The sequence below is a fragment of the Tetranychus urticae genome, chromosome 1, assembly GCF_039701765.1.
Source record: "Tetranychus urticae isolate SD_2017Ah chromosome 1, NJAU_TeUrti_SD_1.0, whole genome shotgun sequence".
In the NCBI taxonomy this organism is placed as follows: domain Eukaryota; kingdom Metazoa; phylum Arthropoda; class Arachnida; order Trombidiformes; family Tetranychidae; genus Tetranychus; species Tetranychus urticae.
The window spans coordinates 27,185,671-27,204,782 of record NC_142958.1 but is presented as its reverse complement, the minus strand read 5'-3'; the positions used below and the strand labels follow the sequence as shown (position 1 = coordinate 27,204,782).

The 19,112-nt window shown below is 32.2% G+C and overlaps 1 protein-coding gene and 1 long non-coding RNA gene across 2 annotated transcripts in view; both read right to left on the bottom strand.

The window, feature by feature from the left end:
• Positions 1-3,489: 3,489 nt before the first annotated feature.
• Positions 3,490-3,968, bottom strand: LOC149094866 (uncharacterized). The gene is made up of 2 exons (XR_016198064.1): positions 3,622-3,968; positions 3,490-3,585 (listed from the first exon to the last, which is right to left on the bottom strand). It is a non-coding gene; the product is annotated as an uncharacterized LOC149094866 (long non-coding RNA).
• Positions 3,969-5,744: 1,776 nt separating this feature from the next.
• Positions 5,745-19,112, bottom strand: part of LOC107364638 (cell adhesion molecule Dscam1-like) — a 38,809-nt gene continuing 25,441 nt past the window's right edge. The window contains exons 5-12 of the mRNA XM_015932071.3: positions 18,216-18,492; positions 12,828-13,127; positions 12,018-12,329; positions 11,815-11,910; positions 11,550-11,735; positions 7,350-7,847; positions 6,647-7,008; positions 5,745-6,202 (exon numbers count right to left, since the gene is read on the bottom strand). Coding sequence (XP_015787557.2) covers positions 6,107-6,202; positions 6,647-7,008; positions 7,350-7,847; positions 11,550-11,735; positions 11,815-11,910; positions 12,018-12,329; positions 12,828-13,127; positions 18,216-18,492 — 2,127 coding nt within the window. The 3' untranslated portion in view covers positions 5,745-6,106. The remainder of the gene's footprint in view (positions 6,203-6,646; positions 7,009-7,349; positions 7,848-11,549; positions 11,736-11,814; positions 11,911-12,017; positions 12,330-12,827; positions 13,128-18,215; positions 18,493-19,112) is intronic.

Below are 19,112 nucleotides of genomic sequence, written 5' to 3'. Positions count from 1 at the left end.
TGAGATCTTGACTAGCAAAGACATTAAAGTGAAGATTTTTGGAGACCCTCCTTTTCAATCAATGGTTAGAAAAGAGGAATGATGAAATTCGAGTTTAAAAAAATATTGCTGTTCGTCGACAATTGCCCAAGCCATAAAATTATCAAAGATTATGAATTTATAAAATTGTTTTTTTCCTCCACCCACAACATCAAAATTTCAACCACTTGATTGTGAAGTTATAAATTGTATCAAACAAGCTTATAAAAAAGATCTTATTAATTTAATTATTTCTATTGTTGAAACTGGTATATCCATGGAGCTATGCCTTAAATCTGCATCAATTCTTGATGCTACTAATTTGCTAGTCAAAGTTTGGGACGAGAAGTCCTAATGTAATTATTAATTGCTTTAAAAAAGCAGGATTCCCTGTACAAGATTAACTAATTGTGTTCAAAATATTTCCATTAAACTCTATTAATTGTTTACTTCATTATGCTAGTAGATGGAGCCTGCAAACAAACACAAAAGAACCGAACTCTACTGTATTCACATTTCAAAATATCAAATTATTGCTGTGCAACTTAGGGACTAATCATATCGCCTTCGAATTTGTCCAGCAAGTGAGCTTTACAGAAAATCGACAAGAGCCTTTTACCGATTTATTCATTTTCTATGTGACTTTTTTCATTATGAATATTTTCTATTAGTTTAGCTTCAATCTCCGAATGTGAGAATGAATTTACTGAGTACATGCATCGCTGTATGGATGCCCAGAGCTTTTTGTTAAATAGCGTCCTGACAAGTGACTTGATTTAGGCTGGATAAAGAAAGAGAACAAAACGTGAGAATTAACAAAAAGTGTAAAAAGCATGATAATCAGCATCGAAAGTTTTCTCAATATGAATTATCTGTTGAAGTTCAATAGATGGCAGCAAAAGTTTCGCTATGTATAATGTTGTTGATTTCATTTTCTCCTGACCATTGAGTTGATGGTTTTTGTAATCAATAATTGGCCAATTCTTGTGTCTATCCTTCAGACTCATAGATTTTTATTAGACAAGATAAATGTTTTCCCAATTCTAAATGCATACTAAGCTAATAATGATCATATTGCAATAACCAGTCAACAAACAATAAATATTGATGTTAGTACAAACGCGACAGTTTTATTGAACTTCAACTGTTGGCTTGTTTTTGAGGTTGATCAAAACAAAGTCATCTGTAAGTAGATGAATGCATACCTTGGTCAGTAAAAAGGGAACTTCCCTTGCTCTACCATAGTGGTTGGTTGATGGTGTAAACCCATCGTCTGTACAAGTATTTACAGAGTTTGTCGAGTATTGGGTACAATTGAGTGAACCTGAACATCGATCACTATTAGGTGTTAAAATTGAAGGACAATAAAGGCACTCTTTTCCCACATTCTAAATGCATGTTAAGCTAATAATGATCATAAAATTGCAATAACCAGCCAACAAAGATAAATATTGATATTACAAATTATTAAACAGTTTTATTGAACTTCAATTGCTGCCCTTGTTTTTGATGCTTGGTCAAAACAAAATTATTAATAAAACCGACGAAAATTGCATCCGAAGTCATCTGTTAGTAGCTTTATTAAATTCATACCTTGGTCAGTAAAAAGGGAACTTCATAGGTTTGCTCTTCCCTTGCTCTACTATAGTGGTTGGTAGATGGTGTAAACCCATCGTCTGTACAAGTATTTACAGAGTTGGTCGAGTATTGCGTACAATTGAGTGAACCGGAACATCGATCACTATTAGGTGTTAAAATTGTAGGACAGTAAAGAAACTCTTTTCCCACATTCCCATGTCCTTTAGCATTGGAACCAAGCGAACCTCCTGAACTACCGATCACTATCAAACCATGTGATTTATCATATACATGTAAATTGTTTCTTGCTTGTTGCATTGAAATCTCGTACATGGGAAGCTTATGGGTAAAATCATGATCACTTATTGAGCAACCAGGTTCAGACGGAGGTGAACCATAATCACGGTTTGTTGCGGTAAGAAAATTGTACTCGGCTTGAGGGGTTCCTGAATCACTTCGAGCCACAATGCGAATTCGATAAGAGGCATCTGGAATAAGATCACGAAGTAAAAGTGACTTGACATCACCCGATACAGTTTGAGTCAACTGTTTCCAGTCATTCATTGAACTCAGCGAGGTTCCACTTGGCAACCCATTTGATCCACTCGAACCATCCATTTTATACTGAATTTTAAAGTCCTTAATTGGACAACCGCCGCTTTCCCATTCCTTGAGAAGAAGATTTGTGACTGTCCCATTGATTCGAATAAATGATGCGATTGATGGAGCTTTGGGAAATATTTAAGATGATGAGAATGGAAAGAAGAAAAGGGGAAAAAAAATGTAAAAATTGCATATTTGTATTAGAGCGATCCATTGATGGTTACCCTAGCATAGTTAACTTAACTTGAGATGGATAAAAACACTCTTAAGTTACTCTCCAGGTTGTGTTTGATCAGGGAATAAGGTTCGGACGAATTCTGATTAGTTTTGATTAAGTTGTGCGTAAAAACGAAAATTTTTGACGAAGAGATTTTTTGGGCGCAGAAATCACAATTTTTGCAGATTTTTCGAAATTTTGGACTTGAAATAAGACTTTTAGCTGCATCTGGACTTCAGATTGGATGCATAAGTCGGCTGGATTCTGAATATAAAGTCCAGAGTCTTTATTTCTCGCGTAAAGTCCAAAAATCTGTAAAAAGTTTGATTTCTGGACTCAAAAAATTCGCTGTCAAAAATTTTTGTTTTGCGCACAACTTAATAAAAACTAATCGTAAATTGTCTAAACCTTTTTCCCTGATCAAACAAGACCTGGAGAGTAACTTAGAAGTGTTTTTGTCCGTCACAAGTTAAGTTAACTATGCGAGGGTAACCATCAATGGATCGCTCTAATACATCAAAAGGTAAAGAAAACTTGCAAGAGAACTTCACGAAGTTGGTACCTACCGATCTAAATGTTCATTAGCTCATTCTAAAGTTGGAAAAAAAGGGAATGATAAAAAATTGAGGATCTAACAATTTTTGTCTATGCAAGATTGAAAAATTTTGATTTCTTAATATTAATGTTCTCATAGGAATCACAATTTTTTCATAAAGCTTTTGTAAAATGATTTGAATTGACCTTTTTGATTCGCGCGCTATGTGTGTCACGAAACCATGCTTTTAGTATCCAATGACAGATAAAAGACTGAATTTTTACTTGCAAAAACAATCTAATTGCAAGTCAAAATCTGGCATACCGTAAGCGTTTTATCGTCATTTGTATAACCTGAAATTTTCAAAACAAACATTGAGTTGGCCTAGCAAGTACCTAACGAATCTTATATGCATATTAACCAATTATTATGAGAAAAATAGCTTAATTAAGCAATTTAATTGGCTTTAAAATGAACTAAAAGTGATTTTTAAAAAACGACAGAACTTTTTAATACCCTTAATAATTTTCGATTCGAATTTATTGAATTAAAATTTAAAAATTTATTTATGGTTGTGAGGCTGTTGAGGATTAAGGATTCGGTGCGGGTAAAGGATTTGGTGCTGGTTCAGAACCTGGTAAGGGTTGAGGATTTGGTGCTGGGTCAGAACCTGGTAAGGGTTGAGGATTTGGTTCGGGGTCAGAACCTGGTCCATGAATAGGATTTGGTACAGGTAAATTATTTGATGTATGTTTAAAACCAAATTGATCTAGCTCGTTTTCTGAGGGTTGTTGAGCTTGGTTGCTTTGGCATTCTGTAGGGTTGACAGTCGAAACACAGCCAAAATTAGCAACAATTACTATTAGTAAGATGAACGTTGCGATTTGTGTCGATTTCATTTTCACTTTTTACTGATTTTGATGGGACTGGATGATTATAATTTAAAACTGCTTAATCACTTCACAAAAATTTGGATTTGTATTGGAAATATATTTTAGAAAAAACTATCAGCTTATATACTCATTTCACAGACGGATTTTAGCATTGTTTAATCATCCAAGCAAACATCATTGATGAATAAATAATTATTTGTTATTATAAATTACCGATAGACTTGTAACCTCTGCTTACAGTGTGTTTGATTACAACAGTCTGTTCAAAAATAATTTATTAGAAACAATTTAATATATTAGGGAACGAAAGAACTTTTAGATTAAATTGTTCAAAATGATATCTACCGGCCTATTCAGCTAAAACTTACTCCTGTTTGTAGTTATAACTCCCGAACCTGTAGAACCATGGATTATGATGCTCAAGGTCATTTCGTTATCTGACATCCAACTGATGTTTGGAAGTAATTTTCTGAAAGTGCGAAAAATTTCAGATTGGTTGATGTTCGTTACATGTAAATTACTCATTCCAATTTGCAAATAATATGGCGATATTAATAGACAGTATTTTGTGTAATGATTGAATCTAAGAATATATAAATACTGATAATGACGAGTTCAGGGTCGTATTAATGCAAAATGGTCTTTTTTGCTATCGACTAACATATGAGCTAACATTTGCTTTTTTCATATTCGTGGTAACTCGCCTGTTTTGCAATTGGCCTTATTTTTATTGATAAGTCCTAGCGCCTAATAACACAAAGTTAGATTAACAAATTGACATGTTTTCGTCAAAAAATTCTGGATCGTTTTTTATGGAAAAGATTATTTTCATACAAAGTCATAAAGTAAAGTTCCATAACTTGACCTGTTTCGTTTCGACTTGTTTATGTGATTTTCAAGATTAAACTACATTCCTAGCATAAAAGCTATCATACTTGTTTGATACTTAATAAAATGTCATATTTGAACATTTGTAACCTTCAACTCTTAGCTTCTCTTGCATGTAACTATGACGAAAAATAATCATAGGTTAATGAATTATTTAATCAGTTAAATAAAGCAACTAAACATGTCATTTGATATAAAATGATATGATAAAAACCTATTGGTAAACAAGCTTATTTGCCAAGCTGTTATCGTTGACGAGTAAAACAATGAGTTAAAAAACATGTTATCAACATCATCAGTTTCGGTCTTATGAAGTGTTTTTTTCTTCATTTTACACCTGTTTAGCCTTAACTTACGAACAATTTATGCAAAAGACCTCAGACTTATACCATAAGCTTCCTCAACTTGTATAATTATAAGTTCGCAGCTCAAAGTCCTAATTGAATTTTCTGAGATACTCACAATATAAAACAATATTTTTTGGTTTGAATGTTGACAATTGGTTAAAATTTTTCACTGCGAATGGTGTAAAGAGGTTCAACAGTAAACACAATTAATGAGAAATCAAGAATCTCGGTTGTATTTAATTTTCCACGCTACGACCACTCATGAGAAAAAATTCTACGATTTATTATTGTTAATCAGAAGCGCAGATGACAGGAGAATAGGAATTTTCTTCTGAACGCATAGTTGTACTAAAAAACGAAACAAATATTCGGAATGTGCATAAAAAATTACATTCAAAAAGTTCGACTCATAAAAATATTCCAAGAGGCGATTATCCCTATTCATTTGCAGATCCTCCTTTGGACAAGTTTGTTTCTTGGTTAAGATTCTAGTTCGCCATGGCAACCAACAAGTATTGATAAAGAAAATTTTACTCATTTCCGAAATTAAAAAATATTCCATTTTGCTTTTGGTTCCTAATATTCGATCATATTCACGATAATTGAATGCTTTTATAGCTATATTCCGGCATTAATATCTTGATTATTGATTTTATAATAATCTTTTATTAATTTTGATTTTATTCACAACTTTATCACAATCATAATGCAATAGAAAAAGGTAATTTAAAATGAACATTATTTGCAGCATTTATGTTAAGGCCAAATTTTCAACTTATCAGGTATAAAAAAAGGTAATTTGCAAACAATATTTCGATATGAATAGACACGATCTTGCGAATCATTGAGACGATCCATTATCCATTTGCACCAGCTTGTAAAGTGAATGTTATTCCTATTCGAAATTATCAGGCTCATTGTTTTTCAACTTAAAACCATCCAGAAAGCAAACTTTGTAAAAGTAAGACAAGAAACTTTTACTGAGGCTTGGATTCATTCATTTTCTGTATCCATTTCTCTTTCTGTATCAATCTTCGGATGTACGAATGAATTTACATGGATAGCTGTATGGATGTTCAGAGCTTGTTGTTGAATAGCGCCCTGACAAGTGGCTTGTTTTAGGCTGGACGAAAAAAAGAGAAACGAAACATGAGAATTAGACAAACATTGTAAAAAGCATGATAATCAGAATCGAAAGTTTCTCCTCAATATGAATTATCTGTTGAAGTTCAATAGATGGCAGCAAAAGTTTCGCTACAAGTGAAGGATTATGTTGTTGATTTCATTTTCTCCTGACCATTGAGTTGATGGTTTTTGTAATCAATAATTGGCCAATTCTTGTGTCTATCCTTCAGACTCATAGATTTTTATTAGACAAGATAAATGTTTTTCCAATTCTAAATGCATGTTAAGCTAATAATGATCATAAAATTGCAATAAACAGCCAACAAACAATAAATATTGATGTTAGTACAAACGCGACAGTTTTATTGAACTTCAACTGTTGGCCTTGTTTTTGAGGTTGATCAAAACAAAGTCATCTGTAAGTAGCACAATGAATGCATACCTTGGTCAGTAAAAAGGGAACTTCATAGGTTTGCTCTTCCCTTGCTCTACCATAGTGGTTGGTTGATGGTGTAAACCCATCATCTGTACAAGTATTTACAGAGTTGGTCGAGTATTGCGTACAATTGAGTGAACCGGAACATCGATCACTATTAGGTGTTAAAATTGAAGGACAATAAAGGCACTCTTTTCCCACATTCCCATGTCCATTGGTATTGGAGCCGAGCGGACCACCTAAACTGCCAATCACATCCAAACCATTTGATTTATCATATAAATTTGTTCGTGATTGTTTCACTGAAATCTCCGACATGGGAAGCTCTTCAGAGTATGATATAGATTCCTTGATTGAGCAAACACGTTCTGAGACAAATAAAGAGGAAATCATGAAATACAAAAAACAAGTGCAAGAATGGCGAACTTTTTTTTGAAAAATGTCTAAAAATTGAATTCTTCTATTCAATATAAATAAACATATTGATACTGAAATGGTAAATGTAAAGGCAAAAGCTGTCGACTGTTTCATTTTAAACTGAATTGTTTGATTCAAAAGATTCAGATTGTTATTCATTTCCATTGTACTCTTGATACAACAGATGAGAAACGAAACTAATAAATTTTGGATTAAACTTTTTCCAACATTTCACCATGTTTGTGGCAACGAAATTTTGGCCAATTTAATCAAATTTTTTTTCCATTTTTACCTGGCTTTCTGGGTAAAGGTTTTTTTCTCAATCCAAAGACGAGAATGACAATGCAACCAATAATGACTGAAACTGCAATCAAAGGAAACAGTATAATGTTGATCCAGGCAACATCATGATCACTTATTGACCAACCAGGTTCAGACGGAGGTGAACCATAGTCACGGTTTGTTGAGGTAAGAAAATTGTACTCGGCTTGAGTGGTTCCTGAATCACTTCGAGCCACAATGCGAATTCGATAAGAGGCATCTGGAATAAGATCACGAAGTAAAAGTGACTTGACATCACCCGATACAGTTTGAGTCAACTGTTTCCAGTCATTCATTGAGCTCAGCGAGGTTCCACTTGGCAACCCATTTGATCCACTCGATCCATCCATTTTATACTGAATTTTAAAGTCCTTAATTGGACAACCGCCGCTTTCCCATTCCTTGAGAAGAAGATTTGTGACTGTTCCATTGGTTCGAATAAATGATGCGATTGATGGAGCTTTGGGAACTATTAAAGATGATGAGAATGGAAAGACGAAAAAGAGAAAAAAAAGAAAATGTAAAAATTGAATATTTTGTACATCAAAAGGTAGAGAAAAAATTATAGCAATAAGAGAAGTACAAATGTAAAGGTAAAGGAGAAAAAGTAAAGCTTGGATTTCATTTTAAAGTAAAAACAAATTTCCAACAAAAAAGTCGAGGAAACATTAAACAAAGGTAAATCCATTTTGAATTTCCTTGCTCATCTTGATGTCATTTAAAGTTGAAACTGATCGACTGTGCAAACAATATTTACCTTTAAATGTCATCAGTTTGTTACCTTTGTTTTTTACCTGAAATGGAATACAATTTTCTTGTTCTTTTGTCCTTTTCATCTTTAGTCTTTTTTCATTTATCGTAATTTCATGATAAACATGGTCATTCTCAATGTTTACTCAAAGCTTTTCAGGTGCAACAAAGTCAAAGCTGATATCAATTTCAATGGAAAACACTTGATGAGTTAGGAAAACATGATTAATCCATTTACTAATCAATAGTCAACTGAACAATTAGAAAAAAGGAAACACTTTTAAATTCATTTTGAAACTTGAAATGGCAAAAGCATTTCCGAAAGAAGCTTTAAACTTCATGAAAAAAGGAAAAACTAATCAAGAACATTTACGGTCAAATAATGGCTCCAGGGACTGCAATTGGACTAAATATTCATGTTACATGGAATGATATTATTACAATCGTAGATCATGTTTGAGATTTACAGAGAGAAATGAAAGTCTCAGCATTTTGTACAAAAGCTCGAGTTATTAATGCAATAGCTTGAGGTTATTATTGAAGTAAACAGTAAATTTTGTAACATTGGATAACGTCGAGTTTTGTTCGAGCAAACATTTGAACACTTTATCAACGAGAGAAATGCAAGGTTCAGTGAAATGCAAAACATGATAAAGTGACCAATGCAATGAAACTAAATTGACTGAAAATGCAATAAATTTTCATTCTTTTTTTTTGCTTTTCTTTCTTCTCTCGATTCCAACATTGCAACAAATGTTCACAATTATCAAAATCAATAATGATCAACATTAAATGTTCTCATTTTGTGATAATCTTTCGATAATGTTGCAATAAATTTTTCATCAAATGTTTTTCGCCTTTTCGTTTCATTCATCAGTTTCAAATGAATCATTTCATGTTTCTTTTTTTTGGGCAACACTTTTATTTCGCAGTTTACCATTATTAATATAATTACGATAATTACTGTAAATAAGATGAAATTCAACTGGGAATTTAAGTTATAAAGTTACACATGATGAAACAAGTTCAATTGGTTCACTTTAATTGGTAAATAATTGTCATGTAAACTGATTTTTATTTACTCTTGGATTCATTTCTCCTTCACATTATTTACTTTTAATGATGTTTTACAATAATTGTTACTAATGATAAATGTCTTCCTTTTGAAGCAAAATTTCTCGTTTATCCTTCTTCTTTCCATTCAACTTTCGTTGTACTTTTTTTTCTGGATAAAAGTGTCACAATTAAATCTTTTACCAACTTTATCTGCTTTACACTTTTCATGTAATAATGTTACTGATACATTTTTTTCAATTCAAGTGACAATTGAGATGAAAAATGTTATTTCATTTTATTTTCAAAATAATGCAAATCTCTTCATAAATCGCAATGATTACCAATTTTATCAGCATTTTCTTGTTTCTTTTCATTGCTAGAGTAGATTAAGTTTTATTTTGGTAACATTATTTCAATGAAAATGGTTGATAAACTTGATACTTTTCAATATGTTAACAATTGGGTGAAAAAAAGATGGAAATGAAATGAATTACAGACTAATCCAATGAGAAAGGAAATTGGCTATTTCTTTACTTTTCAAGGTGAATTCTAATTTCCTGAACATCAAAATTCAATTTCAGCAAATCATTTATGCCACTGCACTTTGATACCATCTTGCCATCTGCAATTGATAAACACTGATTTAGTTATCATTATACCTCGTAAGCCTTATACATTTAGCAAGCTAATGGTACTTAATAAACCCGAATCCCGTCATAGTAACTCGCCGTTTTTACAATTGGCCTTATTTTTATTGATAAGCTCTAGCTTCTAATGCAACAACAAATTTAAATGGAGCTTTCATCAAATAAAAGCTATCATACGCATTAGACACTCAATAAAATGTTATATTTGAACATTTGCAACCTTCAACTCTTAGCTTCTCTGGAATGTAACGTCGACGAAAAATAATCATAGGTTAATCAATTATTTAATCAGCTAAATAAAGTAGCAAAACTTGTTATTTGATATGTAATGAGACGACAAAAACATCGGTAAACAAGATTATTGGCCAAGCTGTTATTATTGATGAGTAAAACAGTGAGTAAAATGAAAAAATGTTCTTATTAACACCTCTAAGTCCAGGTGTCAACCCCATTTGTCGATCATCAACTTCTTTCTGGTTGAGCTCATCAACATATCAGTTGATGTTTAATTTTGTTTTGTTTCTTTTTTGACTGTTTGGCAAAGCATTTTCTCGATCCACGCTCAAGATTACCAACAACCCAAGTAAATACCAGTTTACCATTGATCTCACCAGACAAGACTTGGGTTATTTTTCCTCTTGAAGATTATACTTTCGTCTATTTAACAATTTTTTCTTTTCCAATAGTATCTTGATTTTTGATTCAATATTTAATCATTAAACTTAGCTTTTTTACGCTTACAAATTGTTTGTTTACTATGACCAGTGTAGTCATTTAACATTTCATTAATTAACTATTATCGAAAATAATTACATTAATGTTCAATGTTTGTGTAATGCCAAAAAATGATAAGTTAGCCGTAAAACTAATTTTGTCCAAACACATGAGCTAGATTATCTGAGATTCTTTTCCTTCTCCCTGTTGAATAATGAAAAGCAAATATTTTTCAATTTACTCTCTGATGAGTTCAATCAAATGAATAGGAATCAACATTAGCAACGTGACCCTGTGAACAATAACTTGCTAATATATATTTATCTGGATTTATACCATGCAACATGCTTATTAGCTAAGATTAACAATTCTTACTTTGTTCTGGCAAAGATAATCAGCTTAAATGCAAATAGATAAACAAATATCTGCCATGGAGGCGAAAAGGCATGTTCATCTATTATCTTTAATCATTGGTTCATTTGTTCCAGTTAGACACAATTCTTGATCAGTTTATCTCATGAAATATGCAAAATTCTATGCTTCTTGACTAAGACAGAAAATTAACATTTTTCCTCCATTATTTAAGGTCAACCCTTTTGGTTCTTTGCGGTCCAAACTAACCAAACTTTGGATTATCGACTTTGAGGTTAAACTTTGAAAACTTGTATTCTGTTGCTCGTGATAAAGTGCAGTTATTATTTGTGTAAATCAGATTAAACGTTAGTTTCTTTAAAATAAAGACTTGAAATTTTCTCCGGAAAGTCAACTTGAATAGTTTTCCAACATACAATAAGCTACTTAGCTTTCATTGAACTTTTCTTTGCCATGAAATTTGGAAATTTTGAAAAGAGTAAATATTGATGCACCATGAGCATCGGTAGTGAGATAATAAATTTTTTCGTTTCCTTTTCAACTTTTTTTCGGAAACAATTTTGACAGACTTGGCAGACATTAAATGAGTGAAAATTTTGATAATGTTCTGTTTCAAATTTTCTTTTCCTCACCTGAACCATGAGTTTTGGTTTTAACCAAATTGGATGGTTGACCAGCCCCTGCTTCGTTGTACCCAGTCACATAAATTTCATACTTGCGTCCACATGAAAGATCACCAAATACGTGAGAATTGAACTCTCCATCAATTCGATATTCAGTCCAAGAAGAATCTTCTTCTTTAATGTAAAGTCGATAACCTAATGAAAGAATAAATTGAATGTTTAACAGAAAAAGTCAAATTCGAAGGTTATTTCGACTCATGTAAAAAAAACTTGCCTAAAATGTTCGAGTTTGGATCACTCAAGTCCCACTTTATTGAAATCGAATTGTGTCCCGTTGCCAGCACTTCTAGTCTAGGAGCTTTTGGGGAATCTAAATAAATGTAAATTTAGTTAAATATTTTTCGTCTTAAACATTTTCTTTTGTATCATGACTTGCATTTCGAGAAGCAATAATACTTTGGTTTAAACTAATCTCACCTAAATCGTTGGTTTTCACTGAAATCTCTGGACTTGCTGGTCCGGCTCCTTTGCGATTAAAGGCTTTAACTATAATGATGTACCTTGTAAGTGGAGTTAAATTGTTCAACATTAACTGATAAGGTCCACTTTGATCATCAACTTCCATCGTTTTAAAGATAAATGTTTTCTCTGGATTGGCTGGTTTATAGCCAACATAATAGCCTTTTATCCGATTGCGGCCTCTCATTGACTTCGGTGGCCTCCATTTGACTTTGATGGATTTTGAGCCAAAAGGTTCAGCGCGAACATCTGATGGATACTCGGATGGAACTGGAAAATAGAGAAAAAATGGTTCAATGAATTGCAATCAACTTTTTTGTACAGAAATTTTTCTCCAAAAAATTCTCTCTTTTCTACTTTCATTTGTCAACAAGTTGGAGTAAATGACATGAAAAGCATGTAAAATTGTACAAATAAATGACGATGATAATATTAAGAGTTGAATTATTGTGAAAAATGATGGATGAGCTTTGAACTATTTGTTAATTGTATTAACCATCGTTTTTCTTGCGCTTCATTTAGAGTTTATTCATTTCTTATTGTGAGCTACGATTAATGACTAGGAATGATGGAATGAAAAGAGGAATGCAGTTGAAGAATGAGTTTTGAAATGAAAACAAATGTATAGAGATGAGGATAATGATGAGAATTGGTAAAGATAAAGAATGGTGATGGGGAAGAGAAATGAACAAGGTATTAAAGAGTAAAATGAGAAAATAAATGATGAAGAGGCGAAAAAATTAATGACCGGAGGTTAGCATGGTTTACCTTCTAATTCAGTGATTGCATGGAGAACTGGTCCAGGTTCACTTGTTCCAAGTACATTTTCAGCCAATATCCGGAGATGGTACGAAGTGTCTGGCCACAAGTTTCCAATAGTAGCCCTAGTCTCTGTACCAGGAACACGAAGTAGCTTACGATCAGTTTTCCAGTCTCCAGTTACCTCTTTGTATTCAATGACATAATGAAGTATAAGACTATTTCCTGCATAAGGTGGAGACCATGACAATGATATGTCTCGACTTTCAACTTTGGTTATAACTGCTTTGCTCGGAGGATCAGGTTTTTCTGAAGCGAAAAGTAAAGCAAAAAAACGAAGAGAAAAAAAACGTTAAATCAACAGTGAGACCCTAAACAATAAGGAAAGCACAACCGTGAGGTAAACACTTTTGTGCACAACTTTCACTCTTCATCTGGCATCAGTCAAGATGTGTTATGATAAGATGTTTGATGTGGAAAAAGATTTGAAGCTTGAAGAAAGAGAAATGACAAAATGTAGGGCGAACAAAAATGAACCCAAAATGTCATGTAAATATAATGCATGCAAGATGGATAAATGATTTTCTAATAGCTAAATGAGAGAATGAAGATGAAGATTAAATTGACAAAGGTTGAATGTTGTAAAGCAAAAGAATGGAAAAAATTGTTTACTCGGAAAAAAATGTATCAACCATGAAGAAACAAGGTTGATGAGCTTGTTAGAGTGTCAATGAGGTTAAACAAGTGATTTCATATTTTTGTCTTTTCCTTGCCATTCAAATGCATCTTGTGTTCAGGGTAAAGGCAACAAAGGAAAAAAAGCATTTGAAGGGTAAAAATGAAGCAATGAAGAGATGAACGTAATGATAATGATGCAAGTAAAAGATTGATATAACTAGATTGAACATGTTTTCCAATCGATCAGTTAAAATAAACTATCTTCAGTTGATGAAGAAAAGTTCAGTCTCGAGTTTTTCCTCATCTTCTCCCTTTCTCTCTGTATTTACAAAAACATTGGATTGAAACGTTACTCTTTCAGACCACGTTCAATCCTTAAGACAGATTGCTTTGCTTCAATTGTCCTTTAACAAAAATTTATCTTCTTCTTTTTCACCATCTTTCCACTGCTTCTTCTGTCCCAGTTTTACCCACTTTACTCATCATTCTCATCATCATCAATTGATCACTTAAGGATCCATTATTTTGCTTGGATGATCTTTCAATTGTTTCAAGTTTCGTGCAAACTAATCAACGCCAATTGAGTCTTTTAACCTTCATCTTCTTTCCTCGTCAGCTTTCTTTAATTTCATCTTAATCTTTTCGCCATTCATTGGCAAAACTTTACACTTGTTCATTTAAACATGTTGAACCTGATTAAACTTTTCTTTTGCACAGAAAATCGAAAACTTTTTTTTTCGATTTTCAACATTTCTTTATTTCAATTAACTGAATTTTTTCATGAAAGGCAAATTCATGATTAAAACTCTTTTTTCCACTTTTCTGACTCTTTTATCGATTGAATTGAATTTTTTTCCATTCCTTTATTACTTGAACTTTGAGCTTAACTGGTTGGTCTTTGACATCTTGCAGTGAATTTGTAAAGGTTTTAAAGGAAAAGTCTATTCATATTTAAATTGATTAATCTTATCAAATGGAAAACTTAATAAGTTTTAATTTAATGTTTTTAAATTAATTGCATTTTTTCTTCTTCTTTCAACATTTTTAACCTCTTTAAAGTGCATTTCAAGAGTGAAATTGATGAAAAGTAGATTAACAGTTAGGAATGGAAAATGATCAGGAAAATGTAATGAGTTAATTAGATAATAATAATGATATTTGTAATGATAAACTTGTGATAACATTTGGATGGTAAAGGAAAAAAGGGAATCGCGAGAAAAGTGAAAAGAAATAATTATCTCTTTTTAATGTTGTCGTGACAATGATGGAGTGATAATAGTGATAACTGGGAGTACAAATGGTTAAATACTCCAGCAATGATAAATAAAATGAAAAGTGTTTTTTCTCCTTCTCTTCTTATCCTTTGTACAATGAGTGAAAAGATTAAGCTGACGAACCAAACTAATCCATTTAATGTTGACTCAAGCCTGACAGTCCAATCTTTTCAATTTTCAATTCGTCTGGAATCTCGAACGAACCCAAAGCGAGCAAAAAAGTAAAGTTACAAGTGAACAGAAAAGAATGGGAAACCCAAATTAAAAGGTTTGCATCTGAAATGAAAACTCGTTTGGAGAAGAAAAAAATCGAAAAATTCAGATTTATTCTGGTGAAAGAAATTGTAATAAAGATTAAAATTGAACCATCTTAGAATAGAGTTGGAACTGAACGCCCTTTCAGATGATGTGATAATAAGAAGGGAGGAGATGATGATGATGATGAGAAGGTGGCAAATGGAAGAGGGTTAAAAGTTGAGGAAAGAGGAAAATAGAGCAAAGAAATTTGTTCTTCCCTTCTGATCAAACCTTTCACTGAAATGAAATTTTGTTTGACCATCAAATGTTGAACATTTTTTTTCTTCTCTTCTTCTTTTGTCTTTTCCCTTTCTCTGCTTTGGCCAAGTTGGCCTAATTTTTGTCTCCTCAATCAATCAGATTAAAGACTTTGGTGAAATGGTCAAACCAAAGAGGTTCAATTTCAACCGATAAACAATTTGTTTGGTTTGCTCTAGTTTTTACTGTCGACTTGAAACAAAAACTTTAAAGCTTTGCTTTGCTCAACATTTGGTGAACAAGAAATGGTTGCATAAAGAGCAACATTTAACTTTTTTTTACTCAAATTGTTAATACACTTTGCTTGATTCGACCTCTGTTTTTCATCTTTTGTTGCACTTTTCCATAACTGTTGTATAATTTCAATTAGATTTTCTTGATATCTGGAACTTTTCATTTCGATAAAATATTCAATTTTTACCCAGATTATTGATTGAATAATTTTCCTATCAAATTAAGTGTGTTTGGCAACATGTTTACATGTAACCAAAAGGCTGAGCTGGTAACCTAGTTTGCTGTTTGTGATAATCCAACTTGGAGTAAAATGAAGGAGAGAAAAATGCTTTTTTGCTCATGGAATCATATTGGCTTTCAAATATTCAATTAATTGATCTTGTTTTTGGAAAGAAAATTGCATTAGAAGAAAAGAAAATGTTTAACAAAAAGCAATTTTCAATGCTCATGATGATGATTCATTCCATCAATACATGTTATGCCAACAAGTTTCCATGAAAAGCATACAAAACTCTGCATATTGTATTCCAATGATTATACTGGAATACATTAATATATGATTTGTACTTGGAGAAGAAAATTTAAATTTCTTTCATCAAAATGCAATGTTGACGAGATCATAATTTAATAATCAAGGAAACCATGTGAAGCGACTCTTCTCATTTCATGCAAAACTGGCAATGCATTCATTAGCGACACTGAGTGTCAATCATGTTGAGAGAACAGAAAATGAAAAGAATTAAAAATCACTTGGAAAAGGCTTGCTCAAAGATGGACCAAAATAACCTCAAATGTGACCATTCGAAAAGGCAAAAGTTCCAAGTTTGATGAAGTTGATGAAAAGTTTGTAAATTAAACTCTATCAGATTGATGTTGATTCAATAGTGAAATTCCTCAACTCATCTAGTGTACATTTTGGGACAATATTAACTCGAGAATTTTAAAATCCAAATTCCTGTCAAGTTGAAGTTGCAAGAAAATGTTTAAACCTCAAAATTTTGGTCTTTTGGTGACACTAATTAGCAACAAAATGAACAAAATGTTCAATGTAAACAAAAATGAAACAATGAATCAAAGACCGTTTTTCATCTTACAAGCATTCTTCCAATGGAATTTGTGAAAAAAAGCGAAAATTCAAATCAAGTTTTATTTTTGAGGCGAAAAACTATCTCAAGTCGTTAAACGAAATCTCAGTTACTCAGTGCTAGGTTAATCTACTGAAGATTAATATTTTATACTGTCATAAGCTTTCATTCTGAAGTTTGCTATTCAAGTAAAGACCAACTTTCTTTTGTATCAATTTTTAACTTTCAAATATCTAAATATTCATCGAGTATAAGCTTGCAATTGTCACTGATATTTGGCGACCAAATAAGAATGAAGAATCTGATGATTCATTATTCAGTGATATTGGTCAATGGTTTGAATTGTGTTATTCAAATTGACTCTCATTTAAATGAGCTAAATAATTGATTGGCTACGAAGAGTTTCAGTTGAATAAAGGGAAAAATTGTCAGTCTAAAGAGCAATGATAATTAGATTTAAAGAGCATAATTTGGATAATCATTGTTTCATTAGTGAATAGCACATTATGAACTGTTAATGAGTCGGCAAATTAATAAGTTGATAATAATGAAAACAAGTTTCGTCTTTCCTCAACTGTCCAGTTCACACTTTGCTTGGAAATGCTTCAAGAGTCAAATTAACATTTGAATAGACAATTTTTTAGAGGCTCATTAAGAGCTTCTATGATTTAGTCAAAAATTGACTTGAAACCAATCTGCAGATAACAACCCAAAACTCGGGGTGGAAATTAATTTTTTCACTCTTTCATGATTACTATTATTATTATACAATTACCATTACAATGTTAATACTTTTTTCTGTTTGCCTTATTAACATTACCAGTAGCAGGGAAGGAAAAATATGTTAATGCTATTGAATGGTGGACGTGAAAGTATGAGATGAAGTTAAAAGATAATGTCTTGGGAATGTGCAATAATGTTTCATGTTTAATCTGATTATTAAACAGATTTGCTACAATCATTTGCATCTTTATCACATTAATCTTAACTCATTTCCATCATTCTGGTTTAACCGAGAAAACAATTGCATCTATTAATAATTTGATGAAATTCCTTGTGTTGCTCTGTTGGGTTCCTGGGAGTGAATTGAAAATCAAGAATAAATCAAAAGAAGATCGACTTTTATTAGTTCGAGTTCATCTTTTCCAGAAACTAAAAACTTTTGCTTCTCTATTTTTCTCAACTTTCAGCTCGCAATGGATAACAAATTAAAATTTAATCGACAATTGAAATGCAAAATATCAAAAACTCCAAAACAGCACAACTTTATGCACCATTTCGGATGAAAAATCAGTTCGAAAAAATTCAAACCAAATTTCGAATTTTTCGTTCCATGAAAAATTGGCGCTCGAATTGTTGAGCACAAGATTTCGTTCAGACCTCGAACTAAAGCTTCACGTCTGATTGAATGTGACTCTTACCGTTTCTTTAAAGATTTCATGTTTGGAGGAAAATTCAATCATGAAAAGAAGAGAACGATAAATTGGATCGTTCAAACACTTTTACAAAACTGTTCAAAAATTAGCTTCGAATTTCATTCAATTTTCAATCAATTTGAGTCAGAAGCTTACCTTGAACTATTGCTTGAATATTGGTCTTGTCAGTCCCATACCCATTGGTTGCTGTACAGGTGAATAGACTTGAATCTCTTCGATCAGCGGCACCAACACGAATCTCTGATATAACACCGTAATCCGTTATTGTCTCAATGACGCTGTACCTTTTATCGGATGAAACTTTAAACACTTGACCATCTTTTTTCCAATCAATGGTCAATGGTTTATCACCTAAGGCTTCACAACGAACTACCAAAAGGCCACCTTTACGAACCGTTTCAACTTTAAATTCCTGAACAAAAATCAGAGGAAAATAGTCTTTTATTAATTTCATTGAAAAAAGGAAGAAGAAAAAACTTTATTCATTCTCAGCATTCTTTAGGAAACAATGAAACCAACTGTTTACTCGATAATGACTAACTTTCCTATTTAGGACAACATTTGTTGGAACTTTGATTGAAACCAAGATTATTTTACTCGTCAAGTTGATGAATTTACTGAAGGAAAATGTGACACTTTTCCAAGCTGGATTTACCTTTTCCATCCCAATCTTTATTCATGTCAAAATGTTATTCTTATCGTAATTTCCCTTCTCCTGATTACATTTTTACATTGATTTTCATTTGTGCCTCTTAATTCTTGCTCATTATTCCAATTCCCTGTTATCCACCATTATTATCATAATACATTTTCCTTTGCTATCATTTCCTTCCCTTTCATTCTTTCAATTAACAAGCTCAGCTTAACTTATTCAATCGCTAAGTTCGGAAGTTCTTGTCAATCAATTATTCCTTTATTCACATTGTTGTTTCACCTTATTCATCACTCATTAACATTACGATTTTCACCTTTCAAGGCAAACCTGTGCGATCAAAGATTCCAAGTTGATTAAAAGCTTTGACCAGCAACCCG